The following is a 20,491-nucleotide window of genomic DNA, read 5'->3' on the forward strand; positions in this document are numbered from 1 at the left end:
ATATTCATGCCATAAATTTTTGGTAAACTTAATCTCTCTCCTTGAGATCATTCTGGTTTGTTTTACCCTTTATAAACTTTTTCAACCTCTGGACATATTATTATTAATAAGAAATGAAGCCTTTTAAAACGTGTTGCATCTTTTAAATAATGCATGATAAGTATTATTGGGAATAATCATGTGAAACTTGTGGATTTCCCATATTCTGTGTTAACCCTACCTCTATCATAGATTTATGTAAACGTTGAGCCAACTTTTCAAAGAACTTTACATAAGACAAAGTAAAGGCTGTCTACGTCAAGTGTGATATTGCCTGTAATATGTATTTTTAGCAATACGGCCAGTATGCTCTTGCTGTAAGAGGCTCTGACCGAGATGGCGGGGCAGATGGCATGTCAGCGGAATGTGAGTGCAACATTAAAATCCTCGATGTCAATGATAATATCCCTTACATGGAACAGTCTTCAGTAAGTATTTGTTCTTGGAATTAATAAATCTAAATTCGCTATATTCTAAAACATATATGAACAATTCTGCTTACAGAGGCACATGTTATGTTTATTGACATACAACCCAAATGTAGACACATACCTTTTTCTTGTGTTTATGCAAGAATAAATGGAGTTAAGCAATGAAAAATGAGATGAAAACCACAGATATCTTTTCTAAATAATGAAGTTATCAACATTCCAGTATAAGCCTACTGTAGTTCTCTCTTTCACACAGTTTGTGCTAAGAGTTTTCACTTCTTGTTTCAGTATACCATAGAAATTCAAGAAAATACTCTAAATTCAAATTTGCTCGAGATTAGAGTAATTGATTTGGATGAAGAGTTCTCAGCTAACTGGATGGCAGTAATTTTCTTTATCTCTGGAAATGAAGGAAATTGGTTTGAGATAGAAATGAATGAAAGAACAAATGTGGGAATTTTAAAGGTTGTTAAGGTATGGTATAATTATCCTAAATATTTTGTTTTCTTAATCTTTTTTCAAAATCTTAAGCTTAAAATAAAATGATGCTAACATTTCACAAACTTGGCTTAGTGAAAGAATAAAAATTACTGTGTTTTAAATTTATATATAACATAGAGCTTTTTAAGATAGTCTTTCTGCTTATAATCATTTTAGAAAAACAGGTATTGAATTTTAACTGGAAACAGTTTGTCAATACAGTACTCCCAAATAGATCATATAAATTGAAAACACTTAAAAATATATTTTATGCTTACAACAAAGTATAATTAATCCTTAAGGTTAATGTCTTAAGAACTTTTTAAAGCATATTTAATAGGGCTTTAAAACTGTGTCCATGTCAACATTGTAAGTCAATTATTACACATGTAGAATATTCATCATGTAAATAAAAATGTATTTATTCCTCCCGCGTGTTTTCATAAAATTTAAGTTAAATTACTATAAATGTAGAATTATCACACTCCCATCTCACTGTGGCTGCTGATCAAGGCTTATTAGGAACACAGATATACTGGAAATTTGGTCCAAGTCAACTGGTCCAGAACAACTGGATGCCGTTCTCTTATGTCCTCCCCATATTAATGGTCCACATTTACCTGCAGTAAAATTTCATCTGAGAAGTGAGAAAAAAAATTTGCCTCCTAGGGAGCTGACAGTCAAAGTTTCGCCCTGTGCTACACAACTTACACAGTCAATTTTTTAAATCTACAACAGCTGTTTATGGATTGTATATGTTGCATGCAATATATAGTTTCATGGTAAAATATAATCCCTATTTAACTATTTCTTTTTTCAGAATAGGTCTGGAAAACAGACTCTCAAACAACTCTGTCCCCATAAGAATGTGTGGCTTTTTGCCTCCTGTGTCTTCTTAAAGTGTCACCATGCCTACAGCTTGTATTTAACTTGAGACAGTATGCAGGTGCTTTAGTTTATCCCTCACAGCATCCCTGCAAATTAGGTTATATTATTTCCATATTGCAGATAAAGACATTGAGGCTCCAAGAGAGCACAGAACCTGCATAAGTTCTCATAGCTAGTAAGTAGTGCAGCCAACATTTAAACCTAGTTTTCTCCAGATATGAAGTTCACATTCTTTCCATGACACTATTTAGGATTCAATACTGGGGAAATTGGAGTCTAATCTATTTTGCCCCAAACTATTATATTACTTTAGAAAATTATTCAACCTATCTGTCCTCAATATCTCTATCTGTAAAATGGGAATGATAATTGTTTGCCCAGACATATCATATATTAAATCCTTTGTTATAGCTATATACATATATATATTTTATGTGTGTGTAATGTATATATACTTTTGATTTTACATCCATTCTTTGAATTGCAAATAAAACCAATATTAGAACAAAGATTCAAAATTTTAGCTAAATAGGGGAGTTCAATGTGTGAAATTCTATTTTTATCTAAATTACTCTTGTGAAATTTTAGAAAAATATATTTGGTATGTATGGGCCTAATGGCATAATTGTTTGTGGATTTTATGTGTTGTGGATATTAATATCATTTTTCATAAAGAAAATCACTACTTTATTATTTTATGAAATAAATATTTCCTAGAACATGTTGAAGAAAATAGATTTATTTATATTATATATATATTACATTATATTATCTGATTTATTCAGAGTCACACTTACAGATGTGAAATTTCTTCTAAATAGTTCTTATGGATAAAACCACTCAAATGATTGAAACTCTAATATATTTGACCCATACTGTGTAATAAATAGCTACTTTCTGAAAAACATAAAATGATTGAAGGTAGGATAAATTGTCTTTGCACTAAAAAATACATAAATTTGACTATCTGTATTATTTTAAGTTTTTAATTTGTTTGGTGAACAATTAGAGCTCATGTCATATGTTTTCAACTTTTTAACAATGAATCTAGGGGAATTGAATTGTTTCTTCCTTTATTTGCACGAATTTACATCAATTAAAGATTAAAAATTTAAGAATAGATTGTGTATTTGTGTGCATTTGTGTTTCATAAAAGAAAGATAATGAGATTTTTTTTGCTATTATCAAAGGATTTCTCTTTCACCTGGAACGTTTTATTTTCTTATAATAAAACTATTTTACTCTTTATTTTCTAGCCCTTAGATTATGAAGCTATGCAGAATCTGCAACTCAGTATTGGTGTCAGAAATAAAGCTGAATTTCATCATTCAATTATGTCTCAATATAAACTGAAAGCATCTGCAATTTCTGTGACCGTGTTAAATGTAATTGAAGGCCCAGTGTTTCGTCCAGGTTCAAAGACATATGTTGTAACTGGTAATATGGGATCAAATGATAAAGTGGGAGACTTTGTAGCTACTGACCTGGACACAGGTAGACCTTCAACGACTGTTAGGTAAGAATGAGATTTTCAACTAATTTTCCTTACATATTGAACTTAAGTACATATGTTCTTTTTATAGATTATAAGTATCTGAGTTAAAATACTTTTCATTATTTTTGAAACTATCATTTAATTGTAAAAAGTACTATAAACTGCATTTAAAATGTTTAACTTAAGAAAACATAAAAATTCATGCAAGATGTAAGATGTTAAACTGTAAAGATGTGATATGTGAAAATAATATGTCTCAAAAGTATCGACACTCCTGTATTTCTATGTCTTATTGATCAATTAGCTGATTACCACTGGCTGTGATTAGTCTCTCAGAAGAGTTTAAGGAATGATTTTCCGATTGCAAATCTGCTCAGCTTGAAATCAATTCGATTTTATTAGCTCATTTCAATTATATTCTTCACTTTATTCAGCATTTAATATTGGTCAATAACGCTGGTGTGAAAATTTGGTTATATTAAGGAAAACTACGCCATGTAATTTTTTAAAACTCTATATATGCAGATATTTCTACCAAGTCACAAAAAAATCTGTGCGTGCACATGTACCTGTATTTGCACATGTGACTGTGACAAGAAGAATGGGAGAAGCACTTTACCCATGCATTTTTTGTTGTTTGGGGGTTTTTTGTTTGTTTGTTTGTTTGTTGTTTGTTTGTTTTTTGAGACAGAGTTTCACTCTGTCACCCAGGCTGGAGTGCAGTGGCACGATCCCGGTTCACTGCCACCTCTGCCTCCCGGGTTCACGCGATTCTCCTCCCTCAGCCTCCCAAGTAGCTGGGATTACAGGCACCTGCTACCACGCCCAGCTATTTTTGTTTTAGTAGAGAAGGGGTTTCACCATGTTGGCCAGGTCAGTCTCGAACTCCAGAGCTCAGGTGATCCACCCTCCTCAGCCTCCCAAAGTGCTGGGATTACAGGCTTAAGCCACTGCACTCAGCCCACCCATGTGTTTTAAAAGTTCTTTCTTGGTGTTCTCCTCACATAGTGTGAGTAGTTCTGTTAGAAGTCCTGTCACACTGTACCATGTTGCTGATGAGCGCTCTTGTACCCCACAGGAGTGAGTTCACTGAAGGTAGACGCAACCCAGAGCTTAGCAGAATGCCAGATAGAGACAGAGAGAGAGAGAATTACCTAACCAGTGTTTGTTTCACAAATAGTAGATGAGAAGAAAAACACTGAAGTCACAGATGAGAAAAGAATAGAATAGAGGCTCAAGGCAAGGCCATAGTTTGGAATTCAAAAGAGGTCTTGTCAAGTTCTAGGGCATGCGGGGAGGAGGAGCAGAAACGGGGGAAGTTCAGGCCAAGCTGATGAAGTAACTTCTTTGTAAAAGAATGGTTTAGAATTAGGAGCAGCCCTGGAAATCCTAGGATCTGGGTCTTCTGTAATAGTTCTGCTGCTACCTAAATCAAATGAAAATGAGACTGCAAGCATCAAAGGATTATTCTGACATCCAAGTGGGCATAAAAAGACATTCCATCAGAAATGGGTGCTCAGTAATTTTTTTTCCTTAAATGTAAATCTTGATATATCCCTGAGTGGCTCCATATTGCTAAGACTGCCTTGAAAAAAAATAAAGTCTCTAGTAATTGAAAACTGTATCTAGGGATTATAATTACTCACTGAAAAAAATACATTTTAAATTAAAATTTCTTTTTTTAGATAGCTGACATTAATTTGTATCATTTTCTTTCAAATACAGGTATGTAATGGGAAATAATCCAGCTGACCTGCTAGCTGTTGATTCAAGAACAGGCAAACTCACTTTGAAAAATAAAGTTACCAGGGAACAGTACAATATGCTGGGAGGAAAATACCAAGGAACGATTCTCTCTATAGATGGTAAGAAATCAATTTACATTTTTATCTTTTCTAGAGAAAGCTGTATATACCTTAAGATATTAACATTTTAATTATCACATTTTGAAGTAACCCCTTTCCAACAAAAGTTGTCACACTGGGCATTATAGACTCATATCTTTAACAACTTGAGGCAGTATAATTTAGTAGCTAAGACCATGAGTCCTGAAATGAGACTAGATTTGTGTCTTCTACCATCACTTACTAGCTATAGAATCTTAGAGAAGTTATTTAATCCATCTATAGCTGTTGTCTCTTTTTTAAAATGGAACAATAACAATATATGTTTAGAAGGATGTGATGATAATGATAAAAATAGCAACAAAAACAAAACAACAGGACTAGCATAGTTGAGCTGAAAGGACATGGGCTTTGATATCATATAGACTGGATTTAAACATATTTCTGTTATATACTTCCAGAATGTTTTTATTCATTTATTTAGAAAGTGTATAATTGAGTCCTAAGTAAATGTCAGCCATTGTGCTAGATTCTGGGGTTACATCAATTAATAGTCAGACAACTGAGCTCACATCTATGTAATAAAGATTACAAAAATAACCTCAAACAAATTATTCCCATATTTTTGCTGAATAATTCCACTTTCAATAATCTTAGGAAAAGTTTAAATATAACAAGATGAATGCACAAGATGTTAATTACAGCACTAATAATTAAATATTGAAAACCACATCAATAATAGGCAAATGGGTAAGTAAACCATGGTCCATTTGATATAAAATTATATAACCATCAGGAACTATGTTAATACAAAGTTTATTAAAATACAAAAGAATACTTATAGTTTAAAGTAAAAAAATGGCATGAACCATATGATCACATCAATGTAACATAAATAATAAGCAACCATTCAGCATTATAATTAAGGACAAAAGATCATTTTTAAAAATATCAGCAGGCGTCATCCTTGGGTGCTGCTACCATGAATTTGGTTTCTGGTTTTGTTTTGCTTCTTTCTGTAATTCTATACTTTTCAAATTATATATAATATCCAACTATTGGTGATGTAAAGAAATAATCCAATAAATAGTATTACTATGACTAATAATTAGTTATAATAATAATATAATAATTTAATTGATTTTTAAAACCGAGTCAAAAACAAGGGATGATTTGCAAGTTAGGAGAAATTATGGGAATAAAGACACTGAAATAAATGTTAATGTAAAAAATAATTCTGTATTGTCCAACCATTACTACACTAAATGTCTAAAATATTTCTTCCGTTTTGAACATTATTACAGATAATCTTCAAAGAACTTGCACTGGTACAATTAATATTAACATTCAAAGTTTTGATAAAGATGACAGGACTAATACAGAGTCGAACACTGAAATTACTACCAATACTGGCAGACAAGAAAGTACTTCTTCCACTAACTATGATACCAGCACAATTTCTACTGTCTCTAGCCAAGTATTTACTCCTGCACCCGGAAACGGAGTCCGTGAATTATCAGACAATGTACATTTTGGTCCTGCTGGCATTGGACTCCTTATCATGGGATTCTTGGTCTTAGGATGTAAGTACTTAAGCAATCCTATGTATATGTGTCCCCCAAAAAATGCTGGGGGAGGAGTTAAGTTTTCTGATTCTTTGATAAAACGTATTTTACAAATTCTCATTTTGTGCAATTATAAAGAAACTTCTATGTTTGGCACTGGGTTTATAAGATGAAAAAATTAAACTTTTTGACCCCTTATAAGACTGTGGAGGATAAAAATTTATTTGCAATAAGTCTCAATGTAATGGGAAAGTGCCATAACAAGCAAGCTCAAATTGCTATTTCAGTGAAGAAGACAATCAGAAAAGGCTACAGAGGGCCGGGTGTGGTGGCTCATGCCTGTAATGCCAGAACTTTGAGAGGCCAAGTCTGGCAGATCACTTGAGGTCAGAAGTTCAAGACCAGCCTGGCCAATATGGTGAAACCCACATCTCTACTAAAAATACAAAAATGATCTGGGCATGGTGGTAGGTGCCTCTAATCCCAGCTACTAAAGAGGCTGAGGCAGGAGAATTGCTTGAACCCAGGAGGCGGGGGTTCAGTCTCAAAAAAAAAAAAAAGAAAGAAAAAAAAGGCTACAGAGAAAGAGTAAACTCTGAGTTGCATTTTAAAAGATGAATGAGAATTAGTCTGATGGACAAGAGAAAGGGAACACAATACAAGGGGAAAAAAATCTATGTGCAAAAACCCAAAAGAATGAGAGTGCAAGGTACTGCAATGAAGAACTCCAATGTGCAAAAAATAAAAGACGTGCGTGACAGCATGGTGAAAGTTTAGACTAAAAGATAGGCAGGGGCCAGGTCTCAAAGAGATTTTATTTATACTAACACTTCATCATATTAATTAAAGGAGAGTCAAATAGACCAAGGGTTAAACTCTGGTTTCTAAGCCTAATTGTCTGAGTCTTCCTAAGGTCACCTACCCTTTCTGAGCCTTGCTTTTTTCATGTATGAAATAATACTTACCTTAAAACAATGCTTTGATGATGAAAAAGAAGTACCACACATGAAGCATTTAGCATGTTCTATGGCCACTAGGGTAGCACTAGTCAGGGGTCTAGCTATAAAGGTAGAATCCAGTGGATTCTCCAGGTGGCTGTTAACATTACCTCGAATGATGATAGAAATTAGAGCAAGATAAACCTCATGGCACAGTCTTTGAGAAATGAGAACAGGAGCTCTAAAGTAAGTAGGTTGTAGTCTGCACATTACAATTAAGTTAATGCAAACATTGTCATTTTCAAATGTGGAATCATAAAATCTTAATGTCAGAAGGTACCTCAGATATTTAAATCAAATGCTCACACAAAATGTGAAGTCAGAGCACTTGCGTATAAAATATTTTTTCTACTTTCATTTTTCTTGGCACGTGAACAGTGACAGATATGTTTTGCTATATTTATTTGTGAACTGGGTTTTCTCTGATTTTAAATAACTCATGTTTTTGAAGTTTTCATCAACATTGGGCTCATCTGAACAACGAGTCTGGCCATGGTGATAACACAGCTTAGAGCTGGAGTTCTTTTTCCAAAATTTAAAACATACTTCCAAAAAATGAAATGTTTACATTAACAAATAAGAGTTTATTCTTACTGGCTCATAATTAATTGAAGTAATAACCAGGAAAAGTTCTATGAAACAGAGAAAAGGGAAAGAGAGAAAGAAAAAAGCATTCTCATCAAAATGAACCAAGACAAGAAAAAGGCAAAAATGCTAGTGAAGTTGCAGAATATAACATAAAATACATATGAAAAGAGTTCATTCTCTCTGTTATTCATATTTATTACCAACTAACATTTTTAATGTTTAAATTTAATTTAAACATTAAGTATTAATGTTTAATAAAGTATTAAACATTAAGTATTAATGTTTAATTTAAATTTAAAATGTTTAAATTTAATACTTCATAAGAGTAACTTAATTACCCAAGTGCTCATTATCACTACTGTAAATAATACCTAACTTTCATGTTGAGTTTTGTTTGTTTGTTTGTTTTCTGGGTTTTTTTTGTTCTTTTTTTTGTTTTGTTTTTTTGTTTTTTTTGAGATGGAGTCTCACTCTGTCACCCAGGCTGGAGTACAGTGGTGCAATCTCGTCTCACTGTAACCTTTGCCTCCCAGGTTCAAGCGATTCTCCTGCCTCAGCCTCCTGAGTAGCTGGGACTACCCATGTGCACCACCACACCCGGCTAATTTTTGTATTTTTAGTAAAGATGGGGTTTCACCATATTGGCCAGGATGATCTCGATCTCCTGACCTCGTGATCCACCCGCTTTGGCCTCTCAAAGTGCTGGAATTACAGGCGTGAGCCACCGCGCCCGTCCTGAGTTGTTTTTTTATATTGCGGACTACCTCTGGGTACTGTAGTAAATAAAAGATTTATAAATTATATATGGGCCTTAGTCATCACTACCTGTAGACCCAAAGTTTCCTCTAGTAGATTTTCAGAAAACCAATACATGGGCTTCTTTTCCTCTTTTTTTCTTTTTTCTTCTCTCCCTCTCTCCCTTATGTCTATCCTTACTACCTTCCTTCTTCCCTAATTTACTTCCTTCTTTTTTCCTTTCCTCCTTCTTCACAATTTTAATTTACACATTCTTTCTTTCATCCATTTATTCAAAACCATTTACCAAGATTAGATTATATAAGAGTCTGATAATAAACAGATAAATAAGAAAACTCCACTTAACAGCAAAAGACAGTGCTAAGCAGTGTGATGTTTTCTATTTGTATAAGAGTTATTGAAAGAAAAGACACTTGCATGGGGGAAATAGCCTCACAGAGAATTGTTGGAAGCATGAATAAGATTTTACTGTTGAAATAAAGGCAAGCATATGTTAAAGGAAGACAATAAAGACATGGAGGCGAGAACACAAAGGATCAAATATATTGCCTGACCTTTTCATCTTTCCTTGTTCTCTCCTTTAATATTTTCCTAAATAATGACATGGAAAGATTAATCAGTTTTAATAATGTAATACTATCTGTAATTTTTTTTTTTTTTGAGAGAGGGTCTCACTCTGTCACTCAGGCTGGAGTGCAGTGGCACAACCACCGCCCACCTCCCTGGTTGAGCAGCCTCAACCTCCCTGGCTCAAGCCATCCTCCCACCTCAGCCTCCAGAGTAGCTAAGACTGCAGACAAAAGCCCCCATACACGCCTAATTTTTTTATTTTTTGGTAGAGATGGGGTTTCACCATGTTGCTCAGGCTTGTCTCAAGCTCCTGGGCTCTAGTGATCCACCCACTTCCGCCTCCCAAAGTGCTGGAATTACAGGTGTGAGCCACCATGCCAGGCCCACTATTTGTAATTTTTAATACTATAAAATAAACTAAAATTGACTGCAGTCTAATATACAGAAGCTCCCATTTACTTTGGGGTCTGACCATCATTCAGCTTGTATTCTGAAACTTTCATAATTTTAGAACCTACCAGAATTATATTACGAATTCAAATTTAACCATAAAAAATCAGGTTGTTTTGTTTTTTATTTGCACCCAGTGCTAACTCTAGTATTACTATCCCTCCACCACCAGTGGTCCCATTTTTGATGATCTGTTGTGACTGTGGAGGTGCTCCTCGTAGTGCAGCTGGCTTTGAGCCTGTTCCCGAATGTTCAGATGGAGCAATTCATTCATGGGCAGTAGAAGGACCACAGCCTGAACCCAGGGTAAGTGCCACATTCTAAGAAATAGCCGTTGGTAGTCACTGAAATTCAGTCTTCACACATGAACCAAGATGGCCGCCATCACTCACAGTCTATGCTGTTTTTTGTGCTGAGAAAGCTAATGGAGAAAATGAAGAGGAATCAGAAACACAACAAAATTAGATGGAAGTAACCAGGGAAGATTTTCTAAGTGAAGTTCAAATTTTAAATGGATTTCAGAATTTCCTAAATAGTATTTTTTTTTAAGGAAATCTGAGGTAATTTAAGAATAAACCAAATGTATGACTGCAGAAAGATTATAGTCATTGGTCACTACAAATGGAAATGTTGTTTCCTGTCTTTTAGGATATAACCACTGTCATACCACAAATACCACCTGATAACGCAAATATAATTGAATGCATTGACAACTCAGGTAAGAAAAAAGAATTTGTTTAACAACTCAAATGCTTAAGTAGGAAGTCTATTTTCTCTCTTTGATTATTGTTTTTTAATTATCTTATTTTTCTTCAAAAGTGTTTATATCATTCTTTTTTAAATGACTAATTTGTAAATTAAATGGCAAGGAAAAACCTATGGTAATTATTATTGTTTTATGCTGCATTTTAAAAATTTTCCTCAACCATCAAAGAGTACTTAGAAGATGTCCAAATTAGAATCTCTACATATGCAGAAGTACTGAATTGTAACCATGAGTAAGTTTTAGTCAAGATTTTTAATTTAATAGAGCAAATTTCATTAACATACATACACACACATATTTCATACACATATATACACTAATTAAAATTAAAGTACAACCCAACTAAAATAGACCCGTGCTCATTTATTGAGGCTAAAATCTTTATACACAATTAATTTAAGGATTCAAAATTGCTTTGACTTTAGCTGCTTATTATAACAAAGAAAAAAACTGCATCCATTTTCAGTATCATCACAAATATTACCTAAAAAATATTTGTCCAATTTCTTTAATTGAAAGCAAGTGGATGAAACACTATCAAAATCTTTCTAAGCTCTCAACTGAGATTGTGTGCACATGGTGGAGTTTCTTCCAGCACGTGGGTAAGACTGTATAAATACAACTTGCCTTAAAACAGGAATCTAGACCAGTTCACAGGCAGAACCCAGGGAACAATTAGAATTTCACAGTAAGTGGATAACTACCATTATAATAAAAGAACAATTAAAATAACATCTCATATCTGTGAAAATAGTTGTATCACATTACTTTTCTCAAGGTAAATAAATACTATTGGTTAGCTTATTTTTCTCATAGTCTTTTTAAACAGTAACCATTGTTTTCTACTTTAAACTAACAGGCATAGAAATGTGTATAACTTGTAGAACTGGACCTTATTCAAAGAACTGGACACAGTAGTCTTTAAATCTATTTCTCCACCTGATTTGTCCATTTTCATTAATAACCCCAATGTCTTCTCACCTCAAAAGCAGAATCTCATTGTTGACTCGTCGTATTCACTGACACCAAATCAGTTCTCAAGACTTTTATCAAATCCTCAAATCCATCAGTATTTATTTACACATTTGTTCCCATTAAATCTACAAACTTTTGCACAAATTTTGAACAAAGCACCATAAGAGGCACCAAGGAAAACTGAAGCATGAAAAACAGACTGTTCCCAAACTCAAGATCCTTCACATACTAAAGCCAGTGGATACATATCCCACTGACAACTTTCTTCATTCCACAGCAGTTCCACGGTCCCGGCCATCATTTTATCTCACCTACCTCAAATATTTCTTTTTTTTTTAATTTAAAAAAGATGAAACACTTGACCAATTTGCGTATCATCCTGTGCAGGGGCAATCCTAATGTTCTCTATATAGTTCTAATTTTAGTATATGTGCTACTGAAGCGAGTACCTACCTCAAATACAGTAACAGGCTTCCACTTACTCCTCACATCCAAGTGCAAACCCAAGATTCTTCATGAAAACCTTTCTCCTCACATAGCCATGGCCTCCTCTCTGAAAGCCAGTGGTTCTCATGTCTTTTTCTGGATGTCCTGTGCTTCTAGTTATACATTGGGGCATTCTTACACTGTTTTTTTAACTTTCAGAATTTGAGTATTTTTTCTCCAATTTCCTACAGGTTGAAATCAAATGCTTTAGGACATAGATTTTTTTTAAGTCCTCTGCAGCCTTCACTTCCAGCAGAGAATATAGTAATCTCTCAACAGATAATTATCAAATTAACAAATTAATAATATTATTTTGAGTTCAATATTGTATTTATATCTCCTTTCTTTATGTATTATCTTTTTATTTCTTTGTTCACAAATGCATACTTAAATGAAAAAATCATATATTATAAGGCAAGTTGTTACTTTTTAGTTTATGATAGACTAAAGAAAATAAATTTAATTTGATCAACACTTTTAGGAGTTTATACAAATGAGTATGGTGGCAGAGAAATGCAAGATCTGGGAGGAGGAGAGAGAATGACAGGATTTGAACTAACAGAGGGAGTTAAAACTTCAGGAATGCCTGAGATATGTCAAGAATACTCTGGAACATTAAGAAGAAATTCTATGAGGGAATGTAGAGAAGGAGGTCTGAATATGAATTTCATGGAAAGCTACTTCTGTCAGGTAAGTTTCCTAGCCACATGCCTTTCTCGCCATCCATGCGCCTGCTGCTCTTCACCAAACTTCCACTAATTCCTAAAGGGGCTTTGGCAGGAGTCTCCTAACTAGATTCTCAGCCTTTAGTTTTTGTGCCCAACAATCCATGCTGTTAATGAATTATATATCTAAAGCTCTGACCTGAGCACCTTACTCCCCCACGTAAGAACAGCCAATGGCTCCCAGCTCTCTTTTGTTCATGGCATGCAATCCAAAGTCCTTAACATGTTAACTAAGATTGTTCACAAAATGAACCCTCCTTCTCATCTCCAATTACTCCTTGCCATCAACTCCACTTGCTGAGCACCTTTGCCACACACCTTTCACCTCCATGTGTTTGCTTATCCTGTGCCCCTCCTGGAATGCTTGCATCCCACTATGTCTCTCACAAACTCCTACCCATCCTTCAAGACCCAGTCCAAATATCACTCTCCCTCCGAAGTTTTTACAGTTTACCCTCTCATCCAAAATAGGATTAATGTTTTCTCATCTGTATTTCTGCAGTACTTTGTTTACACATTTATAGAACCTATCATTGCTAAAATCTGTCAGTTTATATGTCTACCACCACTTTTAGTGTCTCATCCATATATTCTCTACATTATATTGCCAGTACGTAGCTCAGTTCTAGACATAGAGGAAATAGTTAATGAGAGTGGGGTCAAGAGCCATAGTCTACTTCCAAAACATTGTAAGAACGAGCTGTAGGTGGTGGGAAGAGCATGAAGCCTGGAGAAGCAGCTGCAGGAGAATTTAACTTTGCCATTCCCAGGAAGAGATGCAATTGTCCATGGTTACACACCATGTGATACCCAATCTTCAGGAAGTTCCTGCCCCTGATATCGACTAGAAAAACATTTCTGTCCTTCTACATTCTGGCCTAAAGTGGTTTCATTAACTAACCTAGTGGTTGGTTTAAAGAGTGGCTGATATTTTTAAACAAAATATTGGTAAAAGCATTCAAATAGCAATAGATAGTAATGAGGCTTGTTGAAAACCATAGGAATACTTATTCATATATACCACAAAATATTTTGTTATATTTTAATAACATAGAAATATCTTCCTTCCAATCTCTGATCAAATATCACTTTATCAGAGACCCCTTCCTTGATTACCCTATCTAAAAGAACAACACCCATCACTTTCTTTTTCTTTACCCTGCATCTGCCACCTCCTGACCATATGCTTCTGTGTTGTCTGTCTCACTCAACCAAAATGTAAGCTCTGTGAGAGAACAGCTGTATCTGGTATTGTTCATTATGCATAGCTAAGTTCCAAACACAGAGGATCTGGCAAATTGCAAAGGCTCAATCATTTTTTTATATGAATGGCACAATGAGTTGGTTTCCTATAAGGTATTTCTGTTAACCTGAAAGTTTACAATCTACTATTATGAACAACAAAGATGAAACGAAAGTGTATATGTCTTTGGGCTTTTACTTTGAATTTAGAGAGATTATATTTTTTAAAAGTGTCTTTGATCACCTTTAATTTTGTAGAACAGACCCAGAGTCAAATTTTCCTGTTGCTGTGCTGAAAAAGTCATGTTGCAATAAACCTTCACAGAATCATCATATTCACTCCATCTGAAGGAAAGAAAACAAAATCCTGAGTGAACCCAACTCAACTATGAACTACCTTTTCCAGACCAAAAAAAAAACAACACATTTTTATGCCCTTCAAGTTCAGTATTTTTATATACCTCCCTCTAACTTTGTTATAAATAATTCATGTGATTTTTTTGTGTATGGTTTTATGTCCAAAGTACACAATTATAAATAAGTCCATCTAAGTAAATTTTTAAAATCATATTATTGGAATTATACTTAAAATGATTTCTAACCAAATTATTTCAAATAATTATAAAATGATTTTTAGAGCATCTCTAGTATGTTAGAATCTTGTTTTATTTCATTCCTCTTTGGAAATGCTCTGGAAGAAAAACTAATGATAAAGGCTGTTCTATTATTGTTAAATATGCATTCATAATTTCACTTTCTCTTTCTCCTATAAATTCAGAAAGCATATGCTTATGCAGATGAAGATGAAGGACGCCCATCTAATGACTGTTTGCTCATATATGACATCGAAGGTGTAGGTTCCCCTGCTGGCTCTGTGGGTTGTTGTAGCTTCATTGGAGAAGACCTGGATGACAGCTTCTTGGATACCCTGGGACCTAAATTTAAGAAGTTGGCAGACATCAGCCTAGGAAAAGAATCATATCCAGACCTTGATCCTTCTTGGCCACCGCAAAGCACTGAACCAGTTTGCCTTCCTCAGGAAACAGAGCCCATTGTTAGTGGACATCCACCAATCTCCCCACATTTCGGCACTACCACAGTAATTTCTGAGAGCACCTATCCCTCGGGACCTGGTGTACAGCATCCTAAGCCTATTCTCGATCCTCTGGGCTATGGTAATGTCACTGTGACCGAGTCTTACACCACTTCTGACACTCTGAAGCCCTCTGTGCACATTCACGATAACCGACCAGCATCAAACGTGGTGGTGACAGAGAGAGTGGTCGGCCCAATCTCTGGCGCTGATTTGCATGGAATGTTAGAGATGCCTGACTTGCGAGATGGGTCGAATGTTATAGTGACAGAAAGGGTAATAGCACCAAGCTCTAGTCTACCCACCTCTCTGACTATCCATCATCCTAGAGAGTCTTCAAATGTGGTAGTGACAGAAAGAGTAATCCAACCAACTTCCGGCATGATAGGTAGTCTGAGTATGCACCCCGAGTTAGCCAATGCCCATAATGTCATTGTGACAGAGAGGGTTGTTTCTGGTGCTGGCGTAACTGGAATTAGTGGCACCACTGGGATCAGCGGTGGCATAGGCAGCAGTGGCCTGGTTGGCACCAGCATGGGTGCTGGGGGCAGTGCCCTGAGTGGAGCTGGCATAAGTGGTGGTGGCATTGGCCTGAGCAGCTTGGGAGAGACAGCCAGCATTGGCCACATGAGGAGTTCCTCTGACCATCACTTTAACCAAACCATTGGGTCCGCCTCCCCTAGCACAGCTCGAAGTCGAATCACAAAGTATAGTACCGTGCAATATAGCAAGTAGTCAGGACCCCAGCTCACTTTTTCATAGTCATTGTGGTTTAGATCCAATTCCCACCACTAAAAAACTAACAATGTGATTTATAACGCACAACTTCGTGCTCAGGTCATCTAGGAGCAAGGTGAGAAATCACAATGAGAAAAATAAATGGAAACACCGCTGCTAGGGGAGAGCTCTCCTTAGCGTTCATAAACTTTTCTCTTATATTCGGACTAAGGAACTAAAACTTGAGGCAGAGTCTTCTTTGTGCCTGAGTGGCCTGTAGTCTATCTCCAGCATGTAACTGGCCTTACGACGGCAATTGGCATAATTCTCCTTGCTCTGTTTTGCTTTTCCATATAGCTCGAGCAAAATTCAAAAAGAACTAAATATGCAATATATGTTCATGTCTATGGGAAAAATCTAAAATGTGTGCCAGATGCCCTGTCGGTTTCACAGATAACATAAATAAAAATTCAACCACAGATTTACACAAGGGTTAACCATTTTTTTTAAGTTTGACTACATAGTCAAGTCCACAAGCCATCAAGCACTCCTACCTTAATTATTGCACTAGAGAAAATAAATTCCAAATTAGGAAGTGTTTCCTAGGAGGAAAATTCCATTAGAGAGTGGCAATAGGATGAGGTTTCTTCAGGGTAAACTAGCAATGCCTGAGCCTGAACCTTAATTTGGGGCCTCAGTTAAATCTCCTGTGGAGTCAAGGATTCTTCTGATTCTAGTTTGTGTTTAGTGATAGATGTAGTCTTGACGAATATTGCTTACTGGTGAGGTTGAGGAATATCACACTCGTCTTTCCCTTTACCACTGTGGTTTTGACTTAAGAAAGCAAAACTCGCTAAGTTTACTTCTTGAATTGAAGCAAGTGAGGCCTGACATGGTTGTCATCACTAGTGGCAAATGACCTTCCAAGTAAGCAGATGGGAACTGAATTGTGTTTTCAGGTTTTGTTTTTAGTACGTGATATTCATTCATATCCAGCTCTTTATTACATAGCTCTGAAGTTAAAATGATTTACATAGGCCGAGCTGCGGACAAAAAAAAAAAGCAGCAGCAGCTTGTAGTATGCTTAAGCTTTGGGGAATTTTTTTGTAAGGGGATCTAAAAAAATGTTTTTAGAACATGTAAAATGTTTAATGGTGAAAGTTGGAAAAGAATTCTTCTGTAAAGTAATACCATGCTAATTATTCGCTTTTAGTAAGTAAAGTAGTGGTTGCTTTAGCAAACCTCTGCTGCCATTTTGCAGGAATCAACCAGGAACCTTTAGCAGAATTGACAATATGGTGTTGATAAGAATGAAATAATAATAGAAACCTATTCTGCTAGTTTATCTCACCCCCTAATTTTTCTCACTAGCATAAATTTTAAATTCCTGATTTGATTTGTCAATAAGATCTTGGCTTATATATGCTGATTTATAGGTAGTGTCCAAATTATATAGTATAACATATTTTTCTAGCTTCAAAATTTAGTAATGTCCTATTTATGATATACCATTTCTGTGTGTTTGCTATGTAGTATTACCCAATTAAAAATCTCTAAAAAGAATTAAAGCATTCTAAGAAAAAGGTAAATTTACTATTGCATGGTACAGAAATTTTTTTTCTTTCTTAAATACAATGTTACTATAAGCTCACTAAAATGAAACTCTATATGACAAAATAAAATTAGAAAAAAATTTGCCCTGGAGTTGTGAATTATATACAACTTTTAAAGAATTTACCCCAATTACTCAAATTTCCCAGGAAATTACAAAGCCAAAGAATATTCGACTTCCTCCACTGGTCAAAAGGGGATAGGAGTGAATTATTTAACCTAGAGCTATTTTGCTCTGTAACAACAGATAAGGCTAATATTTTAAAAGCCACAGTATACATCTTCTTTTAACTCTGTAGAATATGTAAAATTTGGTAGTCTGTAGTATGCTAAATGCAGAAGTATAAATAAAGTCATTCGAAGGGAGTCTTTTCTTTTTCTGCCACTTAGGGGGCCACATTAAGGATGGGTAATCTTTCCAGGAATAAAGTCAAAAGGTATTTATTAAAACATACTTGAGTATGCCTGGGTCCAGGAGTTTTAAGGAATAGAAATAAGTATTAATGAATTAATTAAGTAATTTATTAAAGGGAATGGTAGCTGACCACAGGAAACTTGCTTACTGTTTTGATATGAAATATCATCACAAGCTTTTCTTAAGACATCTGATATCTTCCAGAGATATTTTTTAGGTTGTCTTGCAAACAACAAAATCACTGTCTTTAATAACTGTTGCTGTCAAAATCCATTGGTTGTTAAGATCCCCCCAATTTAGTTACATCTGAACTCCTAAACACTGTTAAACGATGGGAAAAACAAGAAAAAACATGGCCATATGAGTCATCGAGTCATCTGTCTTTCTAGGAAGATACTTTCTAACCAAACTTTTCTTCCAGGATTGCACATTGATGGGAAAAACAAGAAAAACTGAAGTATTAGTCACCTATCTTTCTGGGAAGATACTTTCCAACTAATTTTTTCTTCCAGGATTGCACATTGATTTTCCATTTAGTCCTAAATTTTAAAATTCCCTTTTCAAGACATCAACGATTTTAGTCGTTATTTAAAGGCATGTCATTTTTCAATGAAGAAGTTTTGGGCAGAACTTCATTCTTCTTCTTAGATGTTTACTCTAGATCATACACATCATGTCACAGACCAAGAAGAGATATGGAAATGATTTTATAAGTGAATACTATAATTAGGATTCAAGCTGAGTTTCAGATCAACTTGCTCTTAACAAAAGGAAAAAGAAATAGTAATTTAATACTATGTATGTATGGTTTGAAAACAAACCATAATGTTTATAAAATATCTATCTGACTGTCTAAAGAGGTAATCTTTAGGGGCAAAAATCAGTGTATTATAAATACTTTACCATTTAATATCAACCAAAATACCATCTCAAGCTAATTTTGACACTGAATTACAGATATATCTGCTACATATTATTTACTTCTAAGCACATTGCCTGATGTAATTGCATTTGCACTGAAAAATTAAAAGAAAAAGTACATATTTAGGGTTATTTATATATCTTCATCTAGACATCTGTTCTACATTTGTGTATAAAGTTTTTAGCATCATAATTTTTATTCAAGAAAATGTTCTGACAAAATTTTAATTATATGTCTTCAAAAATTACATTTTTTACTCTAGTAAGTAGATGTTTTTAGTTATCTGGCAATTTATTTCTGAATTTATACCAATGTTTGATTGTCATGGTACAAAATATATGACACCCTTTGACTTTTGCTGGAGTTGAAAGGCGTTATAATCTTTAGCATAAATGGCCATGACTATTTTGGAAAGACATTTAAGACCCAAAGCAAACTTTTAAAAGCATTTGCCACATTTTCCCATGCCTATTTCATAAATTCCAACTTTTTTTTACAATTTCTGGATTTTTAACACCCATTTCACATTGCACTAGGATACAGCAGTCCACAGTAGAGTGCTACTCTCCTTGAAATCAAATCTGTCTTCCACTTCCAGATTATTCAATTTATGTTAGGACAAATCTTGACTAGATCAACCTATTATCCATCAGATAATTTTAAAACAGTGTGTAATCTTGTTTGTCTACATTCTCTCCCCAGTTTAGCTGTATTTGAATTACTAAATGCTTTATCGTCAAACTGTACCTAGTCTAACTTATTTTTCTTTTGCTGTCATTTTACAAGCATTTTAAAATTCTAATATTCATCTCTGGTGGTGTTTAACACAAGGTTGTCTTATTCAAGTTTCAATATAAAAGTTTTTGGATTATTTGGGTGCTAGTTTCTTGCTTGGTTGTCTGTTGGTTTTTTTAAGTTGATTTGTAATTTCCAAAGAGTTATGCATACAGCAATAAAATTATTAATATGCCTCCCTTATCTTTTCTGAATTGTAAGCAAGGGGGAGGTTTTAGACTGTAAAACCAAAGTTATCAAATCTAGTTATTATCATGCTGTATTGGAGGAGATACAATTCTTTTATTTTCACAATGTTAAAATATGTTTTCATTCTCCATTTCCTAGCTATCTTTTTTTAATGTGTACTGAGGAACCTACTCTCTGGACCACTAATTATAGATGTTAGAGCCCAGCCTTGACCAGGTGGTTAGCCCCACAAATGAACAGATGATAAAAAGCTGCATTTTTAGTTCTTATTTAATACTTGTAGCATCTTTATACTTTTACCTTTCTTTCTTTCATACTCTGCATTTTTATTTTTGCCTACACCAGCATTTTATTTCTTTTAAAATGACTTTTCTTCTTTTTTGCCCTTTAAATCATACCCTTTCATCTTTACTGGGATGCATCTCCTTTTGTTCTCCAATGCCACTTCCAG

General features: G+C 34.6%; 1 protein-coding gene, 1 long non-coding RNA gene and 1 other non-coding gene across 4 annotated transcripts in view; 1 reads left to right on the forward strand and 2 right to left on the reverse strand.

Annotated features, from left to right (window-relative positions):
- The window catches only part of DSG1 (desmoglein 1), a 119,194-nt gene extending 99,168 nt beyond the window's left edge, over positions 1–20,026 (forward strand). Inside the window, exons 8-16 of the mRNA XM_016933487.4 lie at positions 333–467; positions 759–944; positions 3,095–3,354; positions 5,059–5,198; positions 6,482–6,760; positions 10,277–10,410; positions 10,753–10,822; positions 12,813–13,021; positions 15,077–20,026. Of these exons, the coding sequence (XP_016788976.4) occupies positions 333–467; positions 759–944; positions 3,095–3,354; positions 5,059–5,198; positions 6,482–6,760; positions 10,277–10,410; positions 10,753–10,822; positions 12,813–13,021; positions 15,077–16,126 (2,463 nt within the window). The 3' untranslated portion in view covers positions 16,127–20,026. The remainder of the gene's footprint in view (positions 1–332; positions 468–758; positions 945–3,094; positions 3,355–5,058; positions 5,199–6,481; positions 6,761–10,276; positions 10,411–10,752; positions 10,823–12,812; positions 13,022–15,076) is intronic.
- Positions 10,211–20,491, reverse strand: part of LOC107969464 (uncharacterized) — a 51,894-nt gene continuing 41,613 nt past the window's right edge. For both annotated transcript variants that reach the window (XR_010151882.1, XR_001711293.4), the window contains 2 exons: positions 14,543–14,643; positions 10,211–10,525 (listed from right to left, as the gene is read on the reverse strand). This is a non-coding gene — a long non-coding RNA (uncharacterized LOC107969464). The remainder of the gene's footprint in view (positions 10,526–14,542; positions 14,644–20,491) is intronic.
- On the reverse strand, positions 12,189–12,294 carry LOC112206353 (U6 spliceosomal RNA). Its single transcript, XR_002940575.1, has one exon. It is a non-coding gene; the product is annotated as a U6 spliceosomal RNA (small nuclear RNA).

This window comes from Pan troglodytes, chromosome 17, assembly GCF_028858775.2.
Source record: "Pan troglodytes isolate AG18354 chromosome 17, NHGRI_mPanTro3-v2.0_pri, whole genome shotgun sequence".
Classification (NCBI taxonomy): domain Eukaryota; kingdom Metazoa; phylum Chordata; class Mammalia; order Primates; family Hominidae; genus Pan; species Pan troglodytes.